Consider the following 27,650-nt stretch of genomic DNA (forward strand, 5'->3'; position numbering starts at 1 on the left):
AAGTATGTATTTCCCTCTGTACTGGATTGTTTTCTTTGTCATAAATTATATGGCCATATATGTATATGGTTTTTGTCAAATCTGGACTTCTGATAGTATGCCCTCCAGTTTTGTTGTTATTCTTTAATATTACCTTGGTTATTCCTGGCCATTTGCATTTCCATATAAATTTTAGAGTCAACTTGTCAATATTTACTATCTCTGTGACCTTTGCATCGCCTAGTGTAGCACTTGTACATAGAAAGTTCTAATAGATTTGTGAGATAACTCAGTATACGGAAAAATTCCTTAATTGTAGTTTCCTTCGACTTTGCCCAGAGCCTTCGAGCCTTGGCTTACTGGGCTGCTCCTACAATCTATTCACATCTTAAATTATTTCTTTCTTTCTTCACAGTTCTATCTCCAGTCACATCAGCTAATGGTGGCCCAACAAGTTAGTATATTTTAAAATACTAAAATTAATAATTCCTTTTGGGGAATTTGGTAAGAAATTTCTGTTAAAACTTCAGTTTCAGAGTTTGGTAGGCAGGTCCTAACACGACCGGAATTGCTGTAATGGTTACTACATATAGCAAACAATAAGAGCTACCTTTTTTAGCATTTATGTGCCAGACTTAATGTTCGTAGCAATTTATATATAATCTGTTATTTCTTTTAATAACCATGGGCAATAGGTGGTATTATCCCTTTTTTTATGTGAAAAAGTATTGAGGCTTACAGAGAACTAGCTTACATAGTTTGTACATTACAGACAGAGCTTGAACTAGGCTTGTCTGACACTATGCAGTGTACTACCTTTAAAACAATAATTTATTTTATTTCATAAGTAATGTCCAGCCTCCTAGCTATTATCTCTAAGACTGTGTCCTCCAAAATGTCTTGATTCTGTCTGCCACCCAACCCCACCCCACATTGTCATTGCTGCTCTCTTAATCTAAGTCCATTCTAATAGCAGCCCATTTTTCCAGCTTTACTTACTTACAATGTAGCCCATTAGATTGCTCACTATCAAAAAATACTATCATCATGGAAGCTGAAGTCACAAATTCTGTTTGTAAATTTCAATCAAACTTAATTTTTCAAATGGAAATTGAGCTCCAGTTATTTCCATACTCATTTATCTATTACAATAGCTAATATGCTACCTTGACCTGAGGCCACTCATTGGCCTTTGGAATCTGAAAGAAAAAGTCTCTAAGATACAGCATGCTATGGTCTATAGTGCTGAGAATTAAACTGGCAGAGAACAGCAGCCATCTGATCATGACCACTATAACCTTGATAAAGCATTAAGAGGATCCCAGTAGGCTTTTCATATCTATTTGCAGACTTTTCATGCAGCCATACTGCTTTGATTTGGCCCTAAATAAGACAAGTTGGTGTATTAAATTGATATAATTTTTTTGCCATCGTGTGAAGTAAAAGGATTTTTAATAAAGAGATATTCATTTATTGGCAATTTTCTAGAAAATGTTCCCTTAAATACTGGGAACTATGAAGAAAGATGGATGGGGAAAAACAAGAGAGTAGATATGAAAGAAATGAGGCAAATTGAAACACAGAAAACTTCAAGAAGACATTATTAGGTCTTCAGATCCAAGTGTCAACCCTGAAAAGGTTAACACTGATAAGTTTTAAATTTGTTTTTTCTTTTAAATTTTTTTATTGATTTGAGAGAGAGAGAAAGAGAGAGGAGAGAAACATCCATCTGCTGTGCTCCACCTATTTATGCATTCACTGGTTGATTCCTGTATGTCCCCTGACCAGGATCAAACCCACAACGTTGGTGTTTCAGGATGATGCTCTAACTAACTAAGCTACTGGCCAGGTCTAGAATGTTAAATTCTTAATTATGGAATATTTTTAGAATATCAAAAAGTCAGAATAATGATGTTACCTGTGTACCTGTCACTCAGAATAATAGCATTTATTTGCATAAAAGACTCAATTGTTGCAGAAATGTTTGATTTATTCTTGGAATTTTGAAAATATATTGCTTACCCAAATAATATTATGACAAATATTTTTCTTTTTACTTGAGATGTATCCTTAAACTCTAATATGTTTGTTTTTTTAATAAGAAAATGTAAAGCCTGAGTCTCTATTTTTTAATTTTTTTTGCTCAGCTCTTTTAATATACCCTGGAACTGAATCATAGACTCAAAATATAAAAGCCAGACTGAGCCACAAATTATCCCCTCCACCCACTCATTTTACAGATGACACCTCATGGTAGTAAAGACCTGACCAAGATCATGTAGCTAATTAGTGATAGGATCGGGCCATCATGCTGCCTCATTTTTGTTTTGGGACTATTTACATGTTTGTCAACTACAAGAAAACTTTTTCATAGTGGTTTGCTTCCAAATCATCAAATTTCACTATGTATTTCTTAAATAGAAACAGAACATTTGACACATACTAGTAGAAAAATTTCATGGGAAAAAATTGCTACCCTTGAGTTTCATATTTTTAGTCCTTTATGTGAGCTTAGGCTACACCCAAGTGAAGTAAAAAGGTTGGTTAGTAAACCAGGAAATGTCTTTATATAAACCATTTTATGCTTTAAGAAAGCCAAATTCTGCAAAGTCAGAATACAATTCCTATTTCTAAATCAAGTATATTATGAAAGTAACTGTCTTCCCGATTTTTATTTTTTTATCACACCTTCCCTCCCAGTAAATACACACAAAAATCCCTGGTGGGAGTTGGTCCCATTCTGAAAAAGAAAAATTTTTGTAACTCTCAAAATTCAGTCTTCCCTCAGAAACACCAAAAATCTGCCAATCTCTGGCCCATGGAACTCCATAAAAATAGTACCCATGTGAGGGAAATGTAAATAACCTTCAGACAAAATTACAAGTTAATAGTTTTTCTGCCAGTTTTTGAGAGAAAGGAGAATGGATGCTGGTGACAGCTAAAATTTTAGTCTGGTTTCTGCCCCAGCTCTCTTTGCTGATTACTAAAGCAAGCTACAGAGTCTGAAGGAAGCAAACTGTACTCTGTACCTACAGGATGTTAGCTCTTTGGTAGAAACCAGCAATACATTGAGAGTCTTGTGACCATTCTAATAATTTCCATACTGTTCTTCTCTCAATAACTTTGAGTTTTATGGGAATATGTTTTGTCAATTGCTTTGAAAGTAAAAAAAAAATTGAAGTTCAAATGTCTTTTATTCCATATTGTAATACATTTTGAGGTCTTTCTTTTGCTCTTTTCTGTCTTCTCCAATTGTTAAATATCAAGCATTATTCCTTTTGGAAGTTTAGTTTTACTTTGATTCCTAAATTTTTCATGATAATATTTTACATATTTTATTACTATATAAAAGTGTTCAAACTTCAAACTAACCTTAGAAAACAGTGGATTAAAAGTTACCAAGTTAGAGTTCTTATGAACAAAGTGTCAATGTAGTGATAGGATCATCCTTATTGGTGAGAGAAGGGGGACTACAATTATGTTTACACCATAAGGCAATTTACCACTGCACTCCCCAAAAGCAATATCCACTTTTTATATTTGTTTGGGTTAAAAATTCATTTTACCAATTTTTGAGCTGCTTTTACATAGACATAAAGGGCTTACGTCATAATCTTTGCCCTTCAGAGTTTAAAAGTAAAGGTTTCTGGACCTAAAATTATTGTCAAAGCAAAGAACATTGCATTTAGTCAGCAATATGTACATTCTAGTTAAAAGCATAAAGACAGCTAATGCCCTTACTATGTGCCAGGTAGTCTTATAAATGCCATTTCATGTGTTATTTTTTTTATCCTAACATCAACCCTTCCAGGTAAGTATTGTAACAATTACCATTTTACAGATAAGGTAATTGAGTCACAGAGAGGTTAAGTAACTTAGCCAAGATCACACTTCAAGTAAATGTCAGATCTGGGATAGACTTGGCTCCAAACTCCCGTGTTATTTGTTTATGATATTCTACTACATAAACATAACTCCTTCGAAGGACTGTCTTCAATGTGGAACTTGTAGGTGTTCATGTGAAATATATTTATCCATCTATGGTAAAGCAGTCCTATGTATCTGCATTTAGTCTTAGTCATTGACTAAGCTCATTAACATGGAGCTTCATTGTCATTAAAAAAAACACACAAGAGCCAGAATTTCATTTTAAGAAAAAGTATATACTTTATGTAACAACTGCATTTTAAAATTTTGTCTGAACGCAACTAGCTTAATATGAGTCTGAGCAAGTTATCTTGATCACCTCTGCTAAAAAAAAAAACACAGATGCTGCATCCAAACTAAGCTTTTTGGATAAATTAAGAAAACAATTACCCAGCTATTCCAGAGAGAAATGTCTTTAGTCCCTTGATGCTCCAAGGGTTATTAAAGTTTTACCTGCAGATAACCAAGACTTCCCGAAGTCACAAGTCATTTACTTCATTCACTGCAGCTAAGAGAGGCCTGTGCTGCTGCCTCATAGGATTATTTCTTGCTGCATTTAACATGCATTAACAAGCATTTGGGAAGAGTTGAATTTCTTCTAGAAAGCTGAGTTGGCTTCTTGAAATCCTATCCCCAAAACTTTATATTTTCATAATCTAGGTTCTAGATATAGCTTATCAGAGGCTTTCTTCAGGACCAAGTTTTACCAAGTCATTGAAACCTTTTTATTGGACACAAAAATGTAAGCATTAGCGCACAAAGAGGGGGAAGGCAGTTCTTCCTTTTTATTTAAAACTGATATTTTCCCCATGTTTTTAATTGTGCTTTAAGTGTGTCTCTGTGTTTTCTTCTGGCAGCCAGTGCTTCCATCATTTCCTGTTATTTATGGTAGAGCTTAACTTTCTGATGCTAAAATAAAGGGAGGATGTGAGGGAGGAGTTAGGGAGAAGACTCTTAGTTTAAACTTGCTTCATCACAGAAATTTGACTTTGGAAATATTAACATTATTTAACATTCAGATGAGCAACCTCTATCCGAGGAAGTTTACAAAAAGAGCAACCAGAGTCCAGACAATTAAACTTTATTACTTTGCCTGAAACATTTAGTGGTTTAGGAAAATAGTTCTTCCTCTCCTCTCCCTTTTGATGTTTATTGTTTATTGTGTAGGAGAGGACCTGTTTGTCCAACAGCATATTGTTTTTCTTGGAGCAGATGAGCTTGTTAATGCTAGGTCCATTTTGCATTTGATTATACTTACTCTTTCCCCCCTCACTTCTTCCACCTCACCCCTAATCCCTCCACCTCTTCCCAAGCTCCTCATCTCTCTCTCTCCCCCTTCTCATCTCTTTTCAGTCTCTCTTCTAACCTCGCTCCCCAGTCACCACGCTCTCCTTCACCCCACCCCCGGTCACTTTCGTTACTCCTTTTTCTTTTCTACTCCTCCTTCCTCTCCCTCTTTACTCTGCTTTCCTCTCCTTTCTTCCCCCTCTTCTCTTCACCTTCCCCTCCTCTTTCTCTCCTCCTCTCTCCTTCCTCCTCTTCATCCTCTTCTTTCCCCTCCTTTCCACAGTCACAATCACCTATAACTCTGTATCTTCCAGGATCAGATCTTGACTTTTCTGAGGTGTTCAGCAAAGGAGATTAATTTTGCCTGCTATGATTAATTTGGTGTTAGAGCCAAAGAATACTCTAGATAACAAACATCCTCCCCATATCAAATAATTGACTAATGATTTTTCTAAAGACCAGAAAGATATATACCCACCAACATGTGAACATTGTTTATTTTGTTGATGGTGGAAATTATGGATAATTTTTATGTTCTTCGTGCTTTTGTGTTTTTCATATTTTCTAAAGTGTGTCTATTATAAATGCTGTGTTTTAAAAATCACTTGATCTTTCTGTGCCTGACCCCAATAGATCCTCATTTAATGAAAGTAAAAACAAAATAAAATGAGGAATAAGATTTGATCCTCCAGTGAATATGAATTTGGTTTGCCATTTTGATATTCAATTTTCCAAACCTTTTCAACTTTCAAAATGGTGGCCCCTCAGACTTCAGCTGTTGGTGCTCTCACACCACATAATGGATGTTAAATACTGTCTCACAAGGTAGGCTTAAACTCTTAAGTCCTATAGGACTTCTTCTGCCTTTCTCTACCCTCACCAAAATGTAGTTCGTGTTTTGTTTTTCTATAATATTTCTATGCTATGAGGATGGTCAGTGTGACAGACTTAGCAATTTATATCTAGATTTGTTTTCAGCCCAGTTAATCAGTCTGGGGGGGGGGGGGGAGGGGACTAGCATGTGTGAGCAGCCGTTGTATTACTGTTATACCTTGTCGGTTGTCCTTGGTAAAATTCATGATGTCCTAGGCCAGTGATGGGCAACCTTTTGAGCTTGGTGTGTCAAACTTCGCCAAAAAACTGAGCATAACTCGGGTAGTGTGTCACTTTGAGGAAAAAACATTATTTTGCAAATGTTTCATCCTCAGGAGCAGCAAATGTTTCATCCTCAGAAATGGCTACACGTGTCAGTGCTGACACACGTGTCATAGGTTCGCTATCACTGTCCTAGGCAATGATATGAACTCTTCCACAGGTAAGTGTTAAAATTCCAAGTTCAGATTCAAGTTTGGTAAAAAGAACTTCCAGATTATTTCCTTCTCATTTGACTAGCTTAGGTGTGGAAAGTGAATATAAGACTGGATGACGTGTTCTAGACACAGTTATGCATTTCCTAGCTGTAGGGTACTTGGTTCAGAAAGGGTTAACTGGTGTAGTTAGTGAATGGTTTTCTAGCTGCAGGGGTTTTTGAAAAGAGATCTAGGAATTCTGCAGTTACTTGAATTCTTCAGGCATGAACTTATGGTCATTGAAAAAGTTTGAGTGAGCGAAATTCTCTTGCTTTGCTACCTGATATAGTTCATATAGTATCCTAGAAGTCTCGTTTTTTTTAAAGATTTTATGCCTGTTTATGCTGGTTGGACATTTTATATGATAAACGTGACATTTTAAAAAATTTTACACAATATATTTGTTCCCTTGCTTTACTTTTCTCCCAGTCCTACCCCCTTCTTTCCTCGCTTCCCCAAATCTGCATCACTGGTGCATTTTCCCATTCTTCCCCATCTGATGAGCAAAGTTTTAGCAGTACATAGGAAGTTAAGTGCCTGGAGTCTTTTAAATATAAGTAACACGCAACCAGTAATAAGCTGTTGGTTGTTTTTTTGCTGCCTGCAAAGAAACATAAACACAGTGCTCATTTCTGGCAGGTTTTTACTGTCAGAGTTTCTCCTATTATATTTATCTTACAATTTGCCAGGGGGTGAAGTTATTAAGTTTTAGCAGCAGCCATCGATCAAGTTCACAAGTTAACACGATAAAGGCTCCGTGCCGCTCCGATCCGGGGAATGATGAGCCTCACTCGGTAATTAACTAAATGAGAAAGTTAAATCTTACTTGAGAGCTGGGAGAGATGAAAGAGAGGTGTTTGTCAGTTTCTCAGTGGAAATTAGAAGCAGTTTTCTGCAATTCCCTAAGCTGCTGCTCTGTCATATTTTACATAAGCACTGGGAAAACGTCTTGTAATTAGTGCTGTCATGGAGGATTTTTTTTGCTGAAGGATGTTGGAATAATTCATTAGATTATCAAGAAAGGCTTGTGTCCTGAAATGATTAGCACAGTGAAATTTAAACCATTAACGGTAACAAGTTTAGAGCTTGCTGCAGTGCAGAGGCACCCGGGGTATGTCTGTGCCTATTTCAATCATTTCTTATAATTAAACATTATGTCCTTTTTTTTCCTCCCCATTACTAGACCCGTCCAAAAATCCTTTTAAGGTGGCACTGTCTACATCAGTGGGTTTACCAGCCTTGGAGGTGTGCGTAGTTAGTAGCTATAATAATGCAGCAGTAAATTAAACTGCTGTGAGTTTCTTGATTTAGAACAAAAGAACCTATCGCCCTGGAAGCTATAGAGTTGCATGCGGGAACCCACTACAGAAAGAAGAGCCCCAGTTTTGAAACCTAAAAATGTTAAGTGACTATCCTATCCCTTTACCTCAAAAATTCAGAACTAATAAAAATGGCTTGGCTTGATGAATTTTTTTATACGACTCTTCCTATAATTAGTAAATAGAAAAAAATGTCCAGTCTTCAAATAATCATTTATACTGGTACATTTGTGAGTTCATTTCCTAGTGAGTTTTATTTAAAAGAATTGAAGTGATTGCAAGCTTTTTCTTGTTGGTTATTAGAAATCAGATTCATAATGTAAACTTTCCTTCTGCTGACAAATCTGCCCCTTCCCGTCTTCCATGTTCACTAATCAGATCTGACATATTTATGAGTTCACCTAATATGTAATCATATTTAGTAGAAGCTGTTAAAATATTAATGCAGTAATCCCACTGTGAAATGTTATGTTTACTTCGGTTGAACTGTATATCCCATCTATATGTACAGCCACCATTTTCTTTTCATTTGCACTCTCACCCCAGAAAGATAATGGACTACTTCTTTGGTCACTGAAAGTTTTAAAGGGTTTTTAAGAACTGAAAACTGGAATGTTAAAAGTTTTATCCCACTTTTGAGTATTCCTTACGTTTTACTCGGCATGTTCAATTTATGGACAAATTCTTTTTCTCTTGAAATCTCCTTGTTAAAAGATGCCAAAATGCTAATGGGCTCTCTCTTCTGGGTCCCTTTTTCTTTTCCACCCTGGCTCTTTAGGAGTTGTGCAACTGTTCTGGACCTCCCTGCTATCACCATCTTCATGACGAGGTGTGCCTACTTGTTTCTTTCAATTCTAATCAAAATGTTGACTATACCATTTCCTCTTAATTCAACCAAGACAATGTTAACTTTTTTTTTTAAAGAGATGTAACTTTTTTTTTTACAGATAAATCAAGGAAAAACAATAGAAAAAAGAACTTTAAAATCAGTATTTTTTTATTCTTATTTAACTAAATAAAGCCTGGCAATAGCCAATAGAGAGTATAGTATAGACCTTTAAAAATCCTCCCTTCTGCCCTGGCCAGTGTGGCTCAGTTGGTTGGGCATCATCTTGTGCACCAAGAGGTTACCAGATGGGCTTGGTCCCCCGTGGCGGGCATGTGAGAGGCAGCTGAACCAATCTGTGTTTCTTTTATCGGTGTTTCTCTGTCTGTCTCCCTCTCCCTTCCTCTCTCTCTAGAATCAATAAACTCTTTTTTTTTTTTTTTAATCCTCCCTTCCACCTCAAGACTCTTGTTTCTCTTGGCTGTAGGAGCAAGAACCCGGGTTCAATCCCCATTCAAGTTAATGTATCAGATTAAATATTTGAAGGATCAGTAAATAGTTCTACTGAAATAAATGGGTATTATAACCTGGACTTATATTCTCAACAGGCCCTCTCTCTTCCTTCCTCTCTTGTGAGGGTAAAATACCTTTCTTCTAATTTTCTAATTTTAGCCACTATCACTTCAGGATTATTTTATCAGACTTCTGATTAGTCTTCCTGCCTCTGCTCTCACAGCTTGTTCTTGTTATCCTCTTCCTACCTTCCCATCCCTCCGCACCATTTTCTCTGTGGCAGCTAGTGTAAATATTTCTAAAGCATAAATCAGATGATATTATATTTGACTACTTCAAAACCTCAGGCAGGGGCTCTCCTTTACACTTAGGATAAAATCCATACTCCTTACTGAGGCCCAGAAGGCCTTATATGATCTAGCCCCAGGCCACCTCACTAACCTCATTTCCCACCAGTGTCCCCCTCATTCACTGTCCCAGCTGTACTAGCCTTCTTTCTGTCTTTCACTTGAGCACAGCTTCGATTTGCTCTTTCTTCTGTTTGGAAGGCCTTTTCCCAGATCTTCAGAAGACTGACTTACATTTAGATTTCAGTTCATATGTTATCGCCTTCAGCATCATTTCATGACCACCTCAGTTAAAGTATGCTGTACTACTCACTCCCTATTTAATGTACCATCTTTTGTTTTCTTCACAATACTTACTGGTTTCTGGAATTAATATATTTATTATATACTAGAGGCCTGGTGCACGAAAATTCTTGCACTCGGGTGGGGGGTGCTCAGCCCAGCCTGCACCCTCTTGCAGTCCGGGAGCCCTTGGGGGATGTCCGACTAACAGCTTAGGCCTGCTCCCCACAGGGAGAGGTCCTAAGCCGCAGTCTGACCTCCCTTTGCAGAAGGCAACCAGCGGTCCGATCGGGGGATGGCTCCAGCTGGCGAGCAGCCAGCCCTGCCCCCCCACCACCACCCCTCCACCGCCTCCAGTCGTCGCCACCTCCTGATCGCAGTCCCCTCCCTCTGCCCATTGGTACCCACCTTGGCTGGCCTGACACTGCCCACTTGCCAGCCCCGCCCCCCACTAACCAGTTGTTCCACCGTTTGGTCAATTAGCATATTAGGCTTTTATTATATAGGATTCTGCCTCTACCCTTCCCCAGAGAAGGTAAAGACACTTTGTATGCCTCTTCTCTACAGTTTCCCTAGCACCTAGAAAAATGCCCAGAACAGAGTAGTCACTCAATAAATGGTTGTTGGTTGCTTGATAACTCTAAAGTTTCATGAGAGAAACATATAGCCTTACCCCCAGCACAACCCTTGCCCATTTCATTCTTACATTGTTTCATCCTATTAATCATTATATCTTCTTCCCCCTACTATGGGTTTCATGCCATTCTTTCTTCAAAGCCCTTCTTAAAGCCAAACAGAATCCTTAAATATCATTTGCATCTCTCTAGTCATAAATATTACTCTTTACCTAGGCCTTGCTCTCCTAATTGCAAGTAGTGTTCTACGTCTGGAACATTTTCCTTCTCTACTTACCATGCCCTTTCTTATTGGTTAAATAAAGAAGGTTTTGCATGCAAATTAGAAACATCTGTCATTTTAGCATCAAGTTTAGCCAGTTCATGCTATGTCCTCCAACCTATACAGGTAGCAAAGTCAGCACACTTAATAGTACAGTGGTGTGTTGGTTAGACCAGTTGGTGTCTGCAAGTGTGTATTTTTCTATCCTGGCCCTTACGGCAGCTTCAGAGAAATTTATGGTAATTTTGAAAGTGATGCATGTACTATGTCTTCGGGGGTGGGGAGGAGGAGGCGTGGGAGGAGAATGCTAGTAGCCCTTAGCCTTTGAGGACTAAGCTGTGGACAGTCATATAAATACTTTTCTTTCATTTTGTGTGCTTGTCTCCTGACAGCTTCTTTCTTCTTTCTTTTGGAGATAACTGTTCATTGTAAACAGAAAAGCAGAAAAGGAGATGTGCAGGGGTGGCAGAAAGTTAGTGTTACCATTAAACTGAGGTTGTTTGTCAGCTTTCCTAGACATTTGAACAGTAGTGGTTGAGTCATTGGGTTTTTGTTGGGAAGGCCAAATCAATTCTATTGCCACCAATAACCATTACCCTCTCTCCCATACACTCTAATATACAACCTTTTGGGTTTTTAATAAGTGAACTTTTTCACTGTACCCTTGTGGATTTTTAAAGGCTCTCAAATTGAAATTTTGCTACATTTACTTCAGATATTAGTAGAAAAATCTGTATGGGAGAATGATAGAAGGAAGAGGGTTGATAACAAAGGCCTTTACCTTTGTTATCTCTACAAATATAATATCTTCATTACAAATCAAATTAATATTACAGTGGCATTTATCCTTGGACCTACCCTATCCTTAGAAGCTTTGAAATCCATTTTATTAAGGTAATTTACATATAATAAAATACACCCATTGAAAGTATACAGTTTGATGAATTTTGGCAACTGTATACTAGTACACCTGTGTAACAACTGTAGAACATTTTCATTGCCCCCAAAACTCTTCTGCCCTTAATTCAGTCTGTCCCACCCCCACTTTCAGCCCCATGCTACCACTGATTTGTTTTTATTATTATAAATTAGATTTGTTGTCCTTAGAGTTTCATATAAAGAGAATCATAAAGTATGTACTCTTTTGTGCCTGGCTTCTTTTGTTCAGCATGTTTTTGAGATTTATCCTTGTCATTTTGTGTATCTGTAACTTTATCAATTCAGCTCTTGATGGACAGTGGGATTCTTTCAGTTTGGGACTCTTATTAATAAGCAGCTATGAATATTCATGTACAAGTGTTTTGTGTGGAAATATGTTTTCATTTGGGAGAATAAGTACCTAGGAGTGGAATTTCTGGCTCATGTAATAAGTATGTTTCACTTTATAAGAAACTGTCAACCGGTTTTTCTGAAGTGGTTGTACCAGTAAACATTACTGCCAGCAATGTGTGAGAGACCCAATTGCTCCTCATTCTTGCCAATACTTGGTATGGTCAGTCTCTTTACTTTTAGCCCTTCTAGTAAGTTTGTAGTGGTGTTTTGTGATTTTAATTTGCGTTTTCTAGTCACTAATGATGTTCATGTGCTTACTGGCCATCCCTGGATCTTTTTTTGTTAAGTGTCTCTCCAAGTCTTAAAGAAAAAGAGTTATTTTTTTTCTTACTGAGTTGTGGGAGTTCCTTATATATTTTAGATACAAGTCCTTTGTCAAATACATATATTGAGAATATTTTCTCATAGTTTATTATTTGAATTTTTATTTTCTTGGTTTTTTTTGAAACTATAAGTTTAAAATTTTACCACATACTGATTTATCTATGAAATGTATGCTTACCCAAATAGCAATAAGATTTCCTCTTATATATTTTTCTAGAAGTTCTACATATAAATCCAGAATCCACTTAAGTTAATTTTTGTTTGTGATCTAAAGTAAAGAGCAAGTTCATTTTTCTAAACAGATACCCAGTTGTTTCAGCATCATTTGTTGAAAAGTCTATCCTTTCCCGATTGAGTTATCTTAGTACCTTTCTCAAAAATCAACTGACTATATGTGAGTCTGGAAATCAATGGAAAAAATATCCTTGGGTGAGGATTAAAAAATATATATCAAGGGTTGGCCAGTTCTCATCCAGAGGCTCTGGGGGAAAATTCTCTTCTTCGCTCATTATTGTTGGCAGAATTCAGTTTCTTGCCTTTGTAGGGTTGAGATCCCCATTTCTTCACTGGCTGTCAGCTCTTAGAGGCTGCCTTCACTCCTTGCCACATGGTCTCCTTCCTCTTCTGCCACCAACTCTGCTTTACAGGGCTCATTTGATTAGATCAGACCCACCAGAGTAAACCTCCCAACCTTAAGGTCAACTAATTTGGGACCTTAATTAAATCACAGCAGTATCTACATGTTTGTTTGAAAAACTGAAAGATGTGTGTACATCAGTAGCCAAGCTTCTTGGGACCGTCGTATAATTTTGCCTATCCCCTATCCTGCTTTAGTTTTCTTCATAGCACTGTAGACATTATGTTTTCTATTTATTTGGTTGTTTTTAACTTGCTGTACACACTAGAATATAAGTTCCCCCAATGATAGACTGTTACTTTTGTTCAGTGTTGTATTCCTAGCACCTAGGACAATGTTTGGCATGTTGTAAATGCTTAATTAATATTTATTGACTGAACCAATTAATTAAAAAAAAGACTTTATGGCATTTAATTTTGATGACAGTGGAGATGGGATTTTTTGGGGGGGAGGAAGGGTAGATGAAGCATATAAATGTTATTTGAGCGTTAGTTCCAAAGTACCATAGTCTCAAATTAGTCATTGGCCTTTCTTTGTATGGAGGATTTCTTATTTGACTATTGAAAAATAAGTTGTCGGTGATTGTACAAATGTCTAGTAACTGATATATACAAGAAAAAGCAAATTATAAATTAATGTATTTTAAAACAGAAAAAAAAGGTTTTATATAAGCCTTAAAGAGAATAGGACAAATCAATGGAAGAATGAAAATAAGGAGCTAACCCAGCCTACATCCCCAACAGAAGTGAAGACAGAACTTGCTCATGGTTCTTTTCACCAGGCCTCTATCCTACAGCACCTCAGTGCAGAGCTGTGTGCCACTTCTGCTCTAACTGCAAAGCCATTTCTTGCATTTTCTACTTATTCTTATCCAAGAAGCTTTGCTGTTGAACCATTTTCTGCAGAATTAGGGCCAAATTCCTTTGCCTGGCAAAAGAAAAAGGAAATTAGCTTTTTTGGCTTGCTAGTAATAGTAACAACATGCTTTCAGCTTTTGGTTTTCATCTATATATATCCCCAAATAATGTCTTCCTATGAACTTTTGGAAATGGATGCCTACTCATCCAGCAATATTCCCAATGTACCAACTTACTATGGTATTTCTGTCTTTCATTGTAATTGCTGTTCACAAACATTCAATTACTAAGTGTAACAGTGAGCTCTATCTCATAGACATAACATAGCATGCAAGACCAACAAATTATATATTTCCCTCATTTTCAATACTTATTGTTATGTGTGTGTTTTTAATCCACCCTTTCTACAGACAAAACTTGCCAATGGCACTTCCAGTATGATTGTGCCCAAACAACGGAAACTCTCGGCAAGCTATGAGAAGGAAAAGGAACTGTGTGTCAAATATTTTGAGCAGTGGTCAGAGTCCGATCAAGTGGAATTTGTGGAACATCTTATATCCCAAATGTGTCATTACCAACATGGGCACATAAACTCGTACCTTAAACCTATGCTGCAGAGGGATTTCATAACTGCTCTGCCAGGTATGTCTACGGGTGTTTGTGAGCCATTAATTTGCCTGGAAGATATGTTACAATGGTAATGGTACTGGATCTTAGCTATACATCTTTTTAAAAGTCTTTTTTGGTTTCATTTTTACAAACTGAGTCCTTTAATCATACCTTCTTGGGGTATAAATACCAACAAATATATATATATATCAAATTCTGGAGATAGAAACTGCTCTTTTCCCTATCTTCTCCCTATCTCATGCTCTTTTACTCACCCTATTTACCCACCCACTGGTCCAAGTAACATCTTTTCTAAAGCATTATCTGGTTTAAGATGTATCTTAGTTTTAATATATACTTGGCTTTGGATTTCTAAGAGAGTTTATCAATAGAATATTTAAATTGTAGGAATGAATAAGAAACATTTTTGAGTATTTTAGAAAGAAGGGTATCCCCACAGCGTTGCTGTGACATTAAATATATAAATTCCAGGCTTTACAATCTCACTGTGCACAGTAATCAAATACCTATTGTATACACACACACACACACACACACACACACACACACACACACATGAACATTTTAAAGCTTTTATCACATGTACCAAACTATCCTCTTAAGAAAAATATACCAACTTACACCCTCCCCAAAACTGCTTATTACCGCTTGCTTAATCTTTGCCAATTATAACTTTAAAAATTTTTTTGTTTTTCTAAAGTTGCATTTTAAATTGCCCTTTAAAACAAGAAATGCCTGTTTATAACTTAGAAATAACCATTTTAAAGCTGAATTTGTACTTGTATCTTTTGTGAAATAGAATAGATTTCTGCCCCCTCTTCACTCATTGGATTTTGTTTTTGCCACAGGCAGTTTTCTGTGCGAACAACCTGTGTGTACCTCATTACTGCTCTCCCCCTTCACTGAGACATGTCACTATCTCAAGTATATACCACTATGAATTGAACAGGAGTTGATTAGACCAGTGTATCCCTTTACCTAATAGTGATTCCTGGTGTGTATCTGCTGACCACTTTATAAGATATTAAATCATCAGTCTAATGCTTTACAGCCATTTTGACTTCTAAACCTATACCATCTGGCTACATTTAGTAAACCAAACTACTTCAAAAAATGCCTGTAATCCATTAATGTAATGGGTTTGTTTGGAGTGTTAGGTGAAATTACTTCCAAAGACTTATTATAGGGACATTGTGAAAGATCAGGAGCAATTTGATGGCAGCCATTAAAAGCACAGGAATGGATTTTGGAAACTTCTGATGGTGTAGAAAGTTTCAGTATAAAGATGCAGGATTTGCACCATCACTGTATTTTGCATGAAGAGCTAATTTTTATATTTTAATTGGCTTATAATCACGTTCCTTTAATAAGAATGAGGTGATGGGTGCTTCCATCTGCTTATGCTTAAATATGAAATGTGATTGCCCTGACCTGGTGACTCAGTTGCTTGGAGTGTCATCCTATACACAAAAGGTTTTGGGTTTGATTCCCTGTCAGGACACATACCGAGATTACCAGTTTGAGGCCTGTATGGGAGGCAACTGATGTTTCTCCCTCTCCCTTTCCCTCCCTCCTTCCCTCCAATTCTCCCTCCCTCTCCCCTATTCCTGTCTCTAAAATCAGTGAACATATCCTCAGATGAGGATTAAAAATAATACATATATAATATATATATATACATATACATATACACACACACACACACACACACACACACACATATGAATGTGATGCTAGCCAAACAAGATCCACTTGACATTTTCTTTTCTAAATCTTCTGAAAAGTGTGATAATATCCATACAATCTTTATAATTACAATAATGTTTAAACACATTTGGATTGTTGCTAATGGCATCCAAGTGTGTCTTCATATGATTCAGGGGAAAGCCACAAGATGGAATATGGCATTCTGTTCTGTTTAAGTTTGTGCCTAAGGGAGTCAAGTTTGAAGGAATCCTTCTGTACTACTTAAGTCTTTAGCAAACTTTTGATATGTAACATGTAAAAAGAAAGAACTTTGAATGTTTTTGTCTCACTTGTGAATTAGAACAGCAGCCAAAAGTTTATTAGTGAGAGCATCCTATTTTATAGGATCTGTTCCTCTTGAGGCCTCTGTATGGATTTGAGTGGTAGAAAAGTTTTAATTGGGAAGCCCATCTAGTTTACTCAGCTCAAGATCTACTTCCACTGTGTTTTGCTCTGTACATCCTACAAAATAGTCTCTGAAATTCTAACCAAGTTATCTATTGGTCTGGGATTATTTTCATTTTTTGGTACTGTCATTTAGGTTTTATAGCAGCAACTATTCTCAAATATAGTTTTCTTTAAACATCTGAAATTAAACTCATCCTTGAACTTAAACATTCCTTTCTGCCTTTCCTCTTGGGATGTTCCTATACCAATCTGTATTTCCTTCTTCTCTCCTTTCTGCATGCCCAAAATTCTATAGGCCAGCACATTCTGACTTAGTGCCTCTCCCCCAGTACATTTAAAGGATATTTCTTTTACTGAACAGCTTTGGAACTGCAGCAGTAATAGAAACAGAATGAGAAATGGACCTAATATAGAGATTTGGGGGTGGGGGGGGGGTCTGAATCACAGAGTTTGAGATGCCATCCATAGAACATACCCTAGTGCTGAAATCCATACAGATAGATGTGAATTGTTTTCTGGAATCCTTTTTATTTTTAATGTCTTGGGGGGTTTGCTGGATGTTAGCTTTAACTTCCTTATCTAAAGGAAGATAGAAAATACTGTTCATTTCTGTAACCTTATGGAAAAATTATTGACACTCATTTGACCTAAGTTTCTGTTTGAAAAAGAAACTGGACCACACTAGGGACAGTGATGTGCCTTCATAACAGAATAAACGCTGTTTTGTTTCAAAGACCTTTTGTAAAAAATCATTTACCATCTATGTTCTTCTTTGCCTCCTTCCCCCACCAAAAGCTCGGGGTTTGGATCACATTGCTGAGAACATTCTGTCATACCTGGATGCCAAATCACTATGTGCTGCTGAACTTGTGTGCAAGGAATGGTACCGAGTAACATCTGATGGCATGTTATGGAAAAAGCTCATCGAGAGAATGGTCAGGACAGATTCTCTGTGGAGAGGCCTGGCAGAACGAAGAGGATGGTGAGCCTTTTAACTTTCTTACTATTAGAGCTTCAGGACCTGACCACTCATTCATTGGAATGTTGTCGGGAACCAGTGAGACCATTTCTCATTTAATACAGTGATTTTGCTGGTTTATAGCAAAAAATGTAGAATAGTTGCTCATGTACTAGGCAGTTTTTCTTCTGACCAATCACACATAAATGACATAATATGTTAATACTGCTTTGCAAAAAATAACGAAAAACCAGACTAGCCTTCCTGTTTAAAGCATTCTGTTCTCTGGGCAGAAACAGTATTCTGAAAAAGGGCTGAGGGGCAATTTATAAGGCAAGTAGATGACTTTGAATCACGTAGAAGCCATCAGATCTACTTTCCCCTAAAACAATCCAGAACAAATAATTATTTTCTCCTTTAGAAGGTTTCTTGCCTTTAGCCCATGCCTGGGGTATTTTATTGCCTTTGTAATCAAAATTATTTTTATGCCCAACTAGAATAAGAACTATGGCCATCAGAAAAATGAAAAATGGAATTTGGTATAAATAATGATTTTTTTCATAAGACATATTTTTTCAAGATTTTACTGCTTAAGCTTGAATTCTTTAAGGCATTTTATAGTTAGCAGTCTGAGACTTATCAGTTTTGTTGTTTTCTTAATGTAATGGTACCATTTTGTTAGAACTTCTGGAAGATTCTTCTGTATATAATTTGCTCTCAGAGGATGTCTCTAGAATGTCACTATAAGAAAGTCAGCTATGAATATTTCCATAAAATAAAGGTGACATTAAATATTTTAGTTGATAGATATGCATCAGCAGGCATATGTGTGCTTGATATTATTCTGAGCAATGAATTTTATCAGTTGTTTACCTTAGATCATAAAGAGATATAAAACAATTAAAAATGGAGGATCAGCTTTTCTTAGCAATTTTCATTATAATATAGTTGGCTCCCTTTTATCTTTGAAATTAATTAGTATATACTAAACAAAATGCCCTGTAAATTTTATACCAAGTGCTGCAAGAGAGTTCTGTCATTCTGGCTATTAGGAAGACTTTAATATTTCTCTCAAATTCAGTAAAGGGGAGAAAATTCCAGGCAATTGTTTGGCTATGTAAAAATTGCATAAATGAAAGCATACTATTATTTCTCCTTCCCCAAATATTTTTTCTATCCTCATTTATTTCACTATATAGAAAAATAGAAACCTTATCTCTCATAACTTATGCCATACTTTGGAAATAAATTCCTTATAGTGTAAAAAACAAAATAGTATGTAGTTGTATGGTATTCAGAGTTCATCATTTTGTTAAGCGTGCCAAGACCAACCTTAGAAATAGAGCAGGCAGTTGCTTACATGGGAACATTTTAGGGCAGCTAGGACTATTTCTCTGCCCCTCAAGGGGGGGAGGGAATGAAAAGAAACTCTCCTCCAAATCACTCCTGACCTGAAATTTCCGTTATAGAGATTCATCCCCATAGCTATAAAGGTTTTGTTCCCTGTTAAAATACACTTTGGTCCCATTTGGACTATAAAGGATAGTGAACCTTTATCAGACATTGGGAGTTTACAGTCTTTTTTTTTTTTTTTTTTTTAAGATAGTGAGAACAAGAAGTATTCGGGCAGATTTGAGCAGATGCATGTAAAAATACCAAAAATCAACATAGTCTTCACAATTTTGCTTAGAGTTGACACTAAACAGCAAGATCTGTTATGTTAATTATACAGGAAAAAATATAAGATCATTGGAAAAATTGGCTTTGGGGCTTTTTAAAAGGGGTGTGTGAAGGTATAACTGAGAAATAATCCAGGATCCAACTGTAATTATCACTCTTTCCCCTATCTCTTCAACCACAGGAACCCACTCCTGCTCTTTTGAGTATCCTTCAGAGTTCTGACTATTATATTCCTTTGTCTTGGGCCACATTTGTCATCTTAGCTTAATGTAACCCCATGAAATTACAAGTTTTTTTCCACTTCCAGTATCACCTTGACTTTCTGTGGCTGCGTCTATTTTTACATGTAGCCTTTCTTCCTGTGTTAGTGTCCTCCCCCCACTTAAAACAAAAAATTTTAGTGCATGGTCAGTTATTCATTTTATTCTTTTAAGTTAGCTTACCAAGCCTACTATGTCAATCAAGTCCCCCAAATGCTGTCATTGATAGTTTTGCCCATTTCGTCCAACCAAAAATATTTAAATAAGTAAATACAGTTTTCTAATAAAGCTTTGGGTTTAACTTCTACTTTGCTGTTGTAATTTATATCTAAATGAATTAGATAGTCTGACCCTATGTGAACTCCATCTTCTCTCTTGAATAATACTGAATGTGCTCTCTCTGCTCAGGAATGGTTAACTCTTAAAAGTATAATAAAAGACAACTTGGGGAAAGTCTATTTTCTTAATTAGCAGGTCACATTTTATGAAAACATTCTGAATTTAATATTTAGCATTTAGCATGTACTCACACTCTCAGAGGTACTAGGCATTTCATATAAAAGTGTTACCTGTTGTCAAAGAGCTTCCATCATAAAAGATTTTGACTTATAGACTGGGAAACCAGTTTTAAATACCTAGTCACCCTTTTTTGTTGCACCTCTGATTTGAAGAAATTCAGATACTTTAGCAAGCCATGGTAACTATGGTGCAGTAGAAAATGATCACAGGTTTATATAATTTCTCTTTCCTTAGGATGTAGATATAAGATTGTTTAGAGAAGAGTTTAACTTTTTAAAGCCAGAATTATTTCAGTGTATCTTGTTTGCCCTTTTCTTTATGTTGGTGTATCCTATTGCTTGTTCCTATTTGTCCCTTTCTTAAAACTATTTTTTAGTATCTCCATTGCAGATTTCCCTTTCTGTATTAACACAGAAGTCAGAGCCAGCAGCTACCTTTCTGATAGGAAATTCTCTCAACTAATTTTCAAGGTGTATAATAGGAAGAGGGCAGGAGAGAAGCGCTCCTAGAGACATTGAACAATTAATTATATTGTAATGGAGCTATAGAGGGAGGAGTAGATGACTGGCCCAGAGAAAACATGATTTCTCTAGTGCCAGGATTACACTCAGAGGCATTTCTGCCTATCTCCACTTTGCAAGGCACAGTGCCAGTGAGAACAGCAGTTAGTACACCCATAGTGGGGTTTACTAGCTTCCACACCGTGTTTGGTGGGTTCTTAACTTCAGGATAAGGAATTAAATTTTTTACCCAGCAGGAAGTGATTGCCATTTACTGATTTTTTTTTTGTAGAAAGATCTAGCTTGGGATATGAGCATTCCAAAGATGTACTGTCATAAGGAAGGAGATGCTAACAAATGTTGCTCACTGGAATCAAGGAAAGGCAGTAAAATGTGTGTATGTATGTACATAGCCAGGAACACACCTGTGAAAGTCAATTTCATGCTTTAGACTTGACAGCACAGTGCTTTTAGGCATTTCTTTTCATCTTCTTCCATACCTGCTTCTGAACACTCCTGTGATCCCTTTGTTTTCTGTGCAAATGAACTGAATTGCTCCTTTCAAGCATAGCTACACTGATCACCAGGGTGCCCGAGTTGCCACCAAACCTTAACCCCATAAATGAAGACAAAAAAAGTGTTCTTTGTGACAGAGGCATTCCTACTGCCCATGATGCGAGGCTTCACTGACTAGCACAGCTTTTACTCAGTGAAAAAAAGGCTGTGGAACATGTGCTTAGTAGTTCAAAGATAGTACATAGATATCATCATGAATAACATTTTCAAAAGATAAGGCCAATAAATCTGTCTTTCCAGAGGTCTAATAGACCGATAGTTGGATTCTGATTATATGTATTTCATTTAAGTATTGACATTATAATATTCCTGAAGGCCTGATACTCGATGTTCTACACTGGAAATCATGTTTTTCCCAAAAGCAAATCGATATTGGCCCAGTTTCTTAGGCCCAGAAAGTTACTCCTTGATGTGGGACTCCTGAAACCAGACTTAACTTCATTCCTCTCCAGGCTAGTTATGGACACTATATGGAATGATGATTGTGAAAACACTTTGAAGAAATATGAAGCTCCTTGTGAATGCATAATATTATGATTTTTATTATGAAATATTTGTGTTTTTTTAGGGGACAGTATTTATTCAAAAACAAACCTCCTGATGGGAATGCTCCTCCCAACTCTTTTTATAGAGCACTTTATCCTAAAATCATACAAGACATTGAGGTAAGAATCTATGTATATTTGGGTATTTGCCAAATACTAGAGAACCAACATTCTTCAGTAACAGCATTGTTACTGCAAATCCATTAAGGTTTATTGATGTAAGTTAAAAATCAATTTCTTTGTAAGAGAATAGAGTAGGTAAAATATAGTAAATTGCCAGGCAAAGATTTGTGTTTAAAAGTCGTTTACTGATAGATGGATGGATAGATAGATAGATAGATAGATAGATGAGAGAGAGAGAGAGAGATTATGATGTCTTCATATAATATCAGTGAGACTGCTAAAGTTGCACTCTTAACCTGATATTCAGATATCTTCTCAATTGAGCCTCCACGGAGATTCACTGGTAGAAATGACCACCATGTAGGAAGCCCACTGAGCACATAACTTCATGTGGTTCACAGATTGTCTTCTATCAGTGAGCAGTCTCTTTATACCAGGTTTATTATTTAATTGAATGAATTCTATGAAAAGTTCTGGAAAATAAATCTTTAATTACTTTACAAATGAAAAAATGTTTTATAATTTTAAGTAGTGGCGTTTGTTTGTTTGTTTGTTTATCCTCATCCAAGGATATTTTTCCGTTGAGAAAGTGGAAGGGAGGGGAAAAGACAGACAGAGGGAGAGAGAGAAAAAAAAAACAACATATTTTTAGTTTGCCTTAAGTTTTAAATAGCCAATAGAGTGAAACACTGAGCATTTGTCATTGGTTGCATGAAAGTTAGATAAGTGTTTAGTTCTGTTCTTTTCCTAATTACTGCCTCTTTACCATTCCTTCTTCTCAGACAATAGAATCTAATTGGAGATGTGGTAGACATAGTTTACAGAGAATACACTGCCGAAGTGAAACAAGCAAAGGAGTTTACTGTTTGCAGTATGATGATCAGAAGATAGTAAGCGGCCTTCGAGACAACACTATCAAGGTGAGATTTCTTCAGGTGTGGGAAAGTAGCTGAAGAAGCTAGGGTGATCACATTCATAAAACAATCCAAAGCATAAATTCTAAGTTTTATTTCCAGGAAGTAAGTGAGCATTGAAGGTTGTTTCTAGTCCCAAAGCCAAAATCAGTTCCTTAAAGGACAGACACCTGCTTCCCTCAAGAAGAGCATATAAATGGGTTGTTAAATTCTCTTCTTGAAGTTCACTGAATAAGCTGTTACTCTTAGCCCTCACATAATTATAGGCTATCCCTGTTCCCTAATGAAAAGGATAAAGTCTGCATTAGTACTGAAGCCACATATATGTAGGTGCTTAGCGAAAAGAATGCATTCCACACTACTCTGAGCTTTGATTCTTTGGGGGTGTCAAACACATAATAGAGCCAGCAAGTCTCTGCAGCACCCCATTATCACAGTGATCAAAAGGATCTTGTTTGCCATCCTAGATCTGGGATAAAAGCACGTTGGAATGCAAGAGAATTCTCACAGGCCACACGGGTTCTGTCCTATGTCTCCAGTATGACGAGAGGGTGATTATAACTGGATCATCGGATTCTACAGTCAGGTAGGAAATTTCAAACGATTTTTTGAGCTCTGAAATATCAGATCCACTCTGTCTTTGTCATAGATAGTAATTCTGTGTGTATCTGCGTGAGCACAGTTCTAAAACTTCATAACTAAAGAAGAATAAACCATCAGCTCCCCCCATCATTGTGTTAATCTAGAACTAAAAAACTTGAATTAGGAAACTACACATTCTGTTTTAATTTGCTGGAATCATCCATTACAGAAACTTGGTAAACCTTGCATTCCTTACAAAAACCACCTCACAAGGGAATGACATGAATGAAATGAAGCCTTCCTTTCAGGGGGTTATAACTGTAGTGTAGGCATGTGTTGTCTCCTTTAAAATGTGTACAGGTGAGAAATGCTCTCTCTTTGCCAACCCCTCCCCTGCTGTCCCTGCAGTTTTTAATTGCAAGCTTCACTCAGGGAGGGGCCTTCAATTTCCAGAGGCATTAGTAATTTGATGACACAGCCATTATGCTGCTGGAGTCCAGTGTAGTTTGAGTTCTGGGTACCAGAAGCACTGCTGGAAACCTCTGTTAGAAATTTTGCCTTAAGCTAAAGGATTTAGCAAACATAATGCATCAGAAGTAACTTTTTTAAAAATAGGGGGGGGGAAGCAGTTAACTGCATTGTTAGATTCTCTGAAGTTAAATGTTTACCATTCTCAGTTATCCTCTGTGATTAGAAAAGACTGTTCTTGTTTCTTGTCTTTTGACTTAAAGGCATAGCAAACTCACTTGTTACAGTTATCGACATTTAACATTTATTGGTGCATGTGGAATGCCTCAAGGAAGCTGAAACATTGTAGAGGCTAACATCATTTATAGGATAAGGGAAAAAATGATTTTCTGAAAAAGGGGTTAATCTGGAAAAAGGAATAACTTGTGTTACAAAAACCAAAGTAAATATACAAAAATAAGAGTATCAAAGCCAAATGCTATATCTCGTCACATAAAATTCTCAAGCTATCTAAGGGTCCTATTCTCTACTGTGAAGCCCATGTTTACAGTTGATGGCCCTTCTTGATGCCAACCCCCATTCAAAGCTCAGAAGTGGAGCCTTAGACTTAGGGTCTAAGTAATATTGGGCCTTGACTTGTGTGGTAAAATCTTAGATTCAGGGACATCAAGATCAAATCCATAGCATTAAATCAGTCTGTTGCAGAAGCTTCTTGACCTATATCAGTTCTAGTTCCTGAGGGCTATCCATAGGACACTAATGCTGCTATTATTAATCAGATCCCCAGTTTTAAATGTATCTTATTAATGGTATCAGATTGAATTTCTGAAGTTTTATAATAATCTTGATCTGAGCCCAATTAGTAGGTGATGGTGGCTGCTACCTCATTTCTGAAGTTTTATAATAATCTTGAGATCTGGGCCCAATTAGTAGGTGATGGTGGCTGCTACCTCATTCCTACTCCCTACACATGCCCATATTTGAAGTAGTGTGTCTTTAAGCATTTCACATTGGCAGCATCCTGTCTTCTTGCTTTTCCTACTCTCCTATCCCAGCCCTCTATCAACCACTTCCCTGTGATCCATCAGTATTCTTTACCTCTGGTCAACTTTAAAAATGCAGAAGAGTAGGGTGTAGTACTAGTATGAAAGTGGGGTAGGAGAGGTGGGAAGCACAGTGGTCAAATATTGGTAGTACATTGTAGCATCAGTACCATCAAAATCTCAGATAGCCTTCTTAATGTTGTTTGTTCCAGGGTGTGGGATGTAAATACAGGTGAAATGCTAAACACGTTGATTCATCATTGTGAAGCAGTTCTGCACTTGCGGTTCAATAATGGCATGATGGTGACCTGCTCCAAAGACCGTTCCATTGCTGTATGGGATATGGCCTCCCCAACTGACATCACCCTCCGGAGGGTGCTAGTCGGACACAGAGCTGCCGTCAATGTTGTAGACTTTGATGACAAGTACATTGTTTCTGCATCTGGAGATAGGACTATAAAGGTAAGTTTCCAACTTAAGAGTAGGGGAGTTCATGTGAAAACCTGATCAAGGACTATTTCATATTAAAACATCACTGTAGACTAATTAAATATTTAAGTAAAGAGGTAATAAATTAGATAAGTTGTGTGACAATTTTGGTTAGGTATTTTAGTACTATAAATAACGGTGAGTGTAAGAAGGGCAGGAGTAAATTTAGGTTCAAGAAAATTTGTCTATAAGGCCAGACTAACACCATAGAGTAAATCAATTTGAGAAATCCTTATGTGATAGCAACAAGCTACAAATTAGCCCTATATTACCATGAATCAAACTTGTCATTCGTTTGGTTTGGCTTGAGAACTTGACTTGGTTTAGTAGTCCTTGCCTCCCCAGGACTCCACTTGCCGTAGATATTACTAGTGAAAGCACCAAATCAACTGCCAAATGCCATATTCTGTTTCAGGTATGGAACACTAGTACTTGTGAATTTGTGAGGACCTTAAATGGACACAAACGTGGCATCGCCTGTTTGCAGTACAGAGACAGGCTGGTCGTTAGTGGTTCATCTGACAACACTATCAGGTGAGCACCAGGTGCCTTGTCTAGAAGGGATCAGTATTATCCTACCATTCATTGTTTGTGCACAGTTCAAACAAATCTTCAACTGTGTTATGTTTATTATAAAATGTTTTTTCTTTCTGTAGCTTCTTGCAGGTCAAAAGTTTGCCCCAAGCAGAGAGGCAGCACAGCAAATTCTTTTGTTGATGTATTTCCTTCCTGTAATAGTTTTATCACCAGATAGACCTATTTAAAAGGTATTGCTTGAATGAGGAAGTGGGCAAGAGAGATAAGCAGATTGAGGTTGAAAGCCCTTCTCTTTAAATTTCACCTGTTTACAGTTGGAAAGTGCTAATAAATAGCTAGAGGCCATTTCTGTCTGCTCATGGTCTAAAAAAAAGAAACAAGATTTGTTTACCTGCTAGCAAGCGTGCATTTTATTTTCTTGGTATTGCATAATTGGCCAGGGAGTTACCAGTCTGAAATTATAAAGAATCCACTAATTGAAGTATTTTTGGTGTTTTCCCGTCACAAAGATGAACAACACAGATATAAATTGTATTTGGATGATTTATCAATCCTCTCAATTCCTTCAAAGTACTAAGAGGATGAAATTATCCTTCCTAGAAACCATCTGGATTGGTCTGAAAGCATACAGTTTTTGTATATTAGCATATAAAAGTTTTTGAGAACTTCTTTTGCGTTTCCATTAAATGAGAAAGACTATCCTGCAATGGGTGAAAGCAGAGAGTGTCCTCAGGAAAGAGGTGGACATGCTTTGTGAGGTCAGGATGTCACTGACATTCTTCATCTCGTTCTTATTGGTGATTTCAGGAAGCATTGCTTTTCTTGGCTTGGTCATTTCCTTCACAGGCAACTATTGGTATGTGCATTGAAGTCATCCTTTTTATGCCTTGGAGACCCTGGTTACAAAATTATATAAAGCATTGAAACTATATACTATGTTTGAATTTAAAATATACATTTTTCTACCTGAGTTATATGGCAGAAAGGAAATAAATTACATTGAAAGCAGTACATTTTTGCATGGGTGTTGATTTATTTTGGGGACTTTTTAAAAAACATTGAAGTATATTATTATAACATTCCAAGCTTAGGAATGAATATATGAAAATTCACTTGACTCAGTTTTCTTTTCCAGATTATGGGACATAGAATGTGGTGCATGTTTACGAGTGTTAGAAGGCCATGAGGAATTGGTGCGCTGTATTCGATTTGATAATAAAAGGATAGTCAGTGGAGCCTATGATGGGTGAGTTTGTATCTACATCTTAATCTCTCCTGCCTTAGGATGTTAAATATAGCCTCTCCTTGTGTCTAAAAGATTATAGATTTCACAGAAAGGACCCAGTACAATAGTCCTTGTGTCTAATTTATGTATTCACCTCTCCTTTGTTTACTCTTTCAAAAATATTCTTCCCATTAATTGCACTTTTTTGCTCATGATTGTTATTGATATTTGGGATTTTGGTTATATATTTTTCTGTTTTTCCCTATAAAGCAAAGAATTGGACAAATCCAGTATAACAGGTTGTGCATATAAAATAGTGACTTACTATAAAACTAAAACATTGGAGGGCAATATCTATGGGGCTTCATGTGGTCGGATCTTAAATTTTGATATCTTTGAATGTTTCCAAAAGTGCAGTTCCCTTGTCTTTGCTTCTTCTAGCATTTCAGTTACAATGAGTTCAGTAATTTTTATTTTATTCAGTCTGATTTTTGGTGAATATAGAATCCATTCATATGGATGGATCCCATGTTTAGCAATGCTAAGCACATAGTAAATTCTTATAAAAAGT

At 36.7% G+C, this 27,650-nt stretch overlaps 1 protein-coding gene across 8 annotated transcripts in view; it reads left to right on the forward strand.

The window, feature by feature from the left end:
* BTRC (beta-transducin repeat containing E3 ubiquitin protein ligase) overlaps window positions 1–27,650 on the forward strand; it is a 171,027-nt gene that overhangs the window by 129,473 nt on the left and 13,904 nt on the right. For all 8 annotated transcript variants that reach the window (XM_079793062.1, XM_079793064.1, XM_079793065.1 and 5 more), the window contains 8 exons: window positions 14,287–14,518; window positions 17,456–17,642; window positions 21,722–21,818; window positions 22,604–22,741; window positions 23,203–23,321; window positions 25,041–25,290; window positions 25,733–25,851; window positions 26,990–27,100. In XM_079793062.1, coding sequence (XP_079649188.1) covers window positions 14,287–14,518; window positions 17,456–17,642; window positions 21,722–21,818; window positions 22,604–22,741; window positions 23,203–23,321; window positions 25,041–25,290; window positions 25,733–25,851; window positions 26,990–27,100 — 1,253 coding nt within the window. The remainder of the gene's footprint in view (window positions 1–14,286; window positions 14,519–17,455; window positions 17,643–21,721; window positions 21,819–22,603; window positions 22,742–23,202; window positions 23,322–25,040; window positions 25,291–25,732; window positions 25,852–26,989; window positions 27,101–27,650) is intronic.

Source organism: Cnephaeus nilssonii, assembly GCF_951640355.1.
Source record: "Cnephaeus nilssonii genome assembly, chromosome: 16".
Lineage (NCBI taxonomy): Eukaryota > Metazoa > Chordata > Mammalia > Chiroptera > Vespertilionidae > Cnephaeus > Cnephaeus nilssonii.